Genomic DNA, 2574 nt, shown 5'->3' with positions numbered 1-2574 from the left:
CTCGCGCTGGTTACAATCCTCTGGTTGACCTTGCAGAAGCACGACGATGCCGCGAATACCCTATGATGCTGGAACGCACTGACCGCAGAACCGAAGTAGCTCGATGAAAGGCGCAACTGGAAAGAACACTTTCTTCAAGCCGGCTACGCGTATTTATACGATCCGTCCGATCGTCATTGTTGTCTCGCCTTTGCATTCCAGGTGATGCTGCTAGTGCTGTTGATCGTCATTCTCGGCTGCTATTGGTCCAGTGGGTGACGCTGCTTGCACGGCTGTATAATTTATGTTCTTGTTTACTCGCTCAGTACCATAATGCGTGACGCTGCTGGTCTGGAGCACTTCCGGAATGAACTGTTCTGACCTTGCGATGTGGTGACTCATCTGGTTGGATGTATACTGTTGGTGTTGTGCTAACTCCTCTCCTCTTAAATAACTTTGTCCTCAAAGTTTGTTCATTGCATGAAATGATGTTGGCTTTCTATCATATATTTCGGCTTTTTCCATTAGTTCAATATTGTTTGGCATATGGATACTTATGTTGCGATTTCGTTTCATTGAAATACACCAAAATATGAATATGGCGAAAGTGGCTGTAATTGCAATTCCACTTAGAGAGCCAAATAGATTGATTTTCCAGGAAAGAGAATTGTTTTGCAAGCTGATTGTTTTTAGTTTATCTCGGTGTTCTAGTGTGAGATTATTTAGATAATTTACTGGTGGTTCGTCTATTATGTCAATCTCTGTCGCCATTATTCCAAGGGTTGGGTAGTATGATCTTGCAGGAATTGTAGTTTCTAAATTCGTAAATTCTTCTCCATTTATGTATATACTGCATTTGCTAAACTGTATAAGGAATGAACCTTGAAGTTGCTGGTTTATGTTACTGCAGTTGGAGGAAATTCCGGCGATGGCGTCGTTTATGAGAATATTTGTTTCATCGATTCTCTTTATTATTCCGTTGGAATAAATTTTTTCAAAAACGCAATCAGAATGATTTCCTTGTAAAATTCTGTATACGCATTCTGAAGGCTGGTGTAGAATTTCACTTGCGCAAATATAAAGATCTCTATCTTCCTGTTTACATGGTTGCAACAATTCGAATATATGAGTTTCATTTCGAATGAAGTGATTTTGTTTTAAGAGTATCCTTTTATTATTGGTGATTATGGAGTCGACGTAATTATACTCAAAAGTATAATTGGATGTTTGTGGGTATTTCAGCATGTAAATTACATGTGTAGTATTCATTGTTACTTGTGCTGTTGATTTTGCCAACATTTCTTCTGGTGATGATATAGATATGTTATGCTCTGATAGGAAATTTGTTATTTCTTTGAGTTCTTCCATACTCAGGATCTTGCTGCTTGGAATGCCGTGTTTTGCCAATATTATAGCTTCCTCAATGCTTTCAAGGTGGTTTTGCAAAGAGTCAAGATTTGATATTATGATAAGTTGTTGTAATTCAACCGATCTTTGTCTAATTCGTTCATGCTCGAGTGTGAGGACTCTGTTCGTGAGGTTAGTTATATCTTGGAGTCGAGAGTTTATTCCTTTGTTGATTAGCACTTGCCTGTTGTTTTGTTCAATCAATGAATTGAGTGTTGCGTTGATTATACGAAGGTCTTCAGCATCAGGGTTTCCTGCGATCCACTTCCAAACTGTACCGATTGCGTCCCATCGTTTTTCTCTTACTGTATTAGGTTTGATTTTACAGAATGTTTCGTACAAACGTTGTAATTTTAGGCGTATAACAGTATACAGGGGACCTGAATCGATATTGTTTGCCAAATTTAAATAATTTGATTCAATTGCATCTTCTATTGGTTGTATATCAAAAGGGTGTAATATCCTTAGATGACCTATTTTGATTTGCGCTTTCCCAAGAGGAACTATTGCGAGTGGGTTTTTTGTCAAATCATAAATGATGAAATTGGAGTTAACTATTGATGTCATGCAAAGTATTATTCTGTAATGAGAGGGATCGGAATGTTCTTAATTATTTTTTCTTAAGTTTACTTTATGAATTTTACGATTATTAGTATCTATAATATGGGTAGGAAAATTTTCTTTTATCTTGATGATATGATACCTGCTTTCTCGCTTATTGTTAGATTTATTTTTTTCGTATGCGTACGAGCCTGGTACATATTCTTGATATGATTCTTCGACTTGTTTTGCTTGGTTCTGTTGATAAAGGGTTGCAATTTTTTCATCATTTGCTTCTCTTTGTGCTGTTCTCTCTGCAAACGTTAAATTCTCTGCATTTTCTCCAATAAATATATTTTTTGGTGAATTTTTTGTAAAACTGTGTATGGAGTTGTTATATTTGTAAACTGCATCTTGCACAAGGGATTGTATTGTGATGTCTGGTTTTAATGCCTTGATGCACCTAGCTATCTCTCGTATTGTTGAGTGACATCTTTCTACTTGTCCGTTGGTCTCAGATCTATTAACAGGTGTTTTGAATATTTTGACTCCTAAATTTAAAATTGGTTGTTCAATAATGTTGGATACGACACTGCTTTCGTTATCCATTACAATTTGGGCTGGTAAATCCCAATCATACAATAGTTG

General features: G+C 36.7%; 1 protein-coding gene across 1 annotated transcript; it reads right to left on the bottom strand.

Moving 5' to 3' along the window:
• Positions 1-714: 714 nt before the first annotated feature.
• LOC131214267 (uncharacterized) lies at positions 715-1507 on the bottom strand (the record flags this gene model as incomplete). The annotated part of the gene is made up of 2 exons (XM_058208645.1): positions 715-998; positions 1350-1507. Coding segments are annotated over 2 exons (442 nt in total), but the record flags the coding sequence as incomplete, so codon positions are not given.
• Between the last annotated feature and the right edge of the window lie 1067 nt (positions 1508-2574).

Source organism: Anopheles bellator, unplaced genomic scaffold, assembly GCF_943735745.2.
Source record: "Anopheles bellator unplaced genomic scaffold, idAnoBellAS_SP24_06.2 scaffold00403_ctg1, whole genome shotgun sequence".
Taxonomy (NCBI): Eukaryota; Metazoa; Arthropoda; class Insecta; order Diptera; family Culicidae; genus Anopheles; species Anopheles bellator.
The sequence above is the reverse complement of the archived record's forward strand: the minus strand, read 5'-3'. Positions and strand labels throughout refer to the sequence as shown.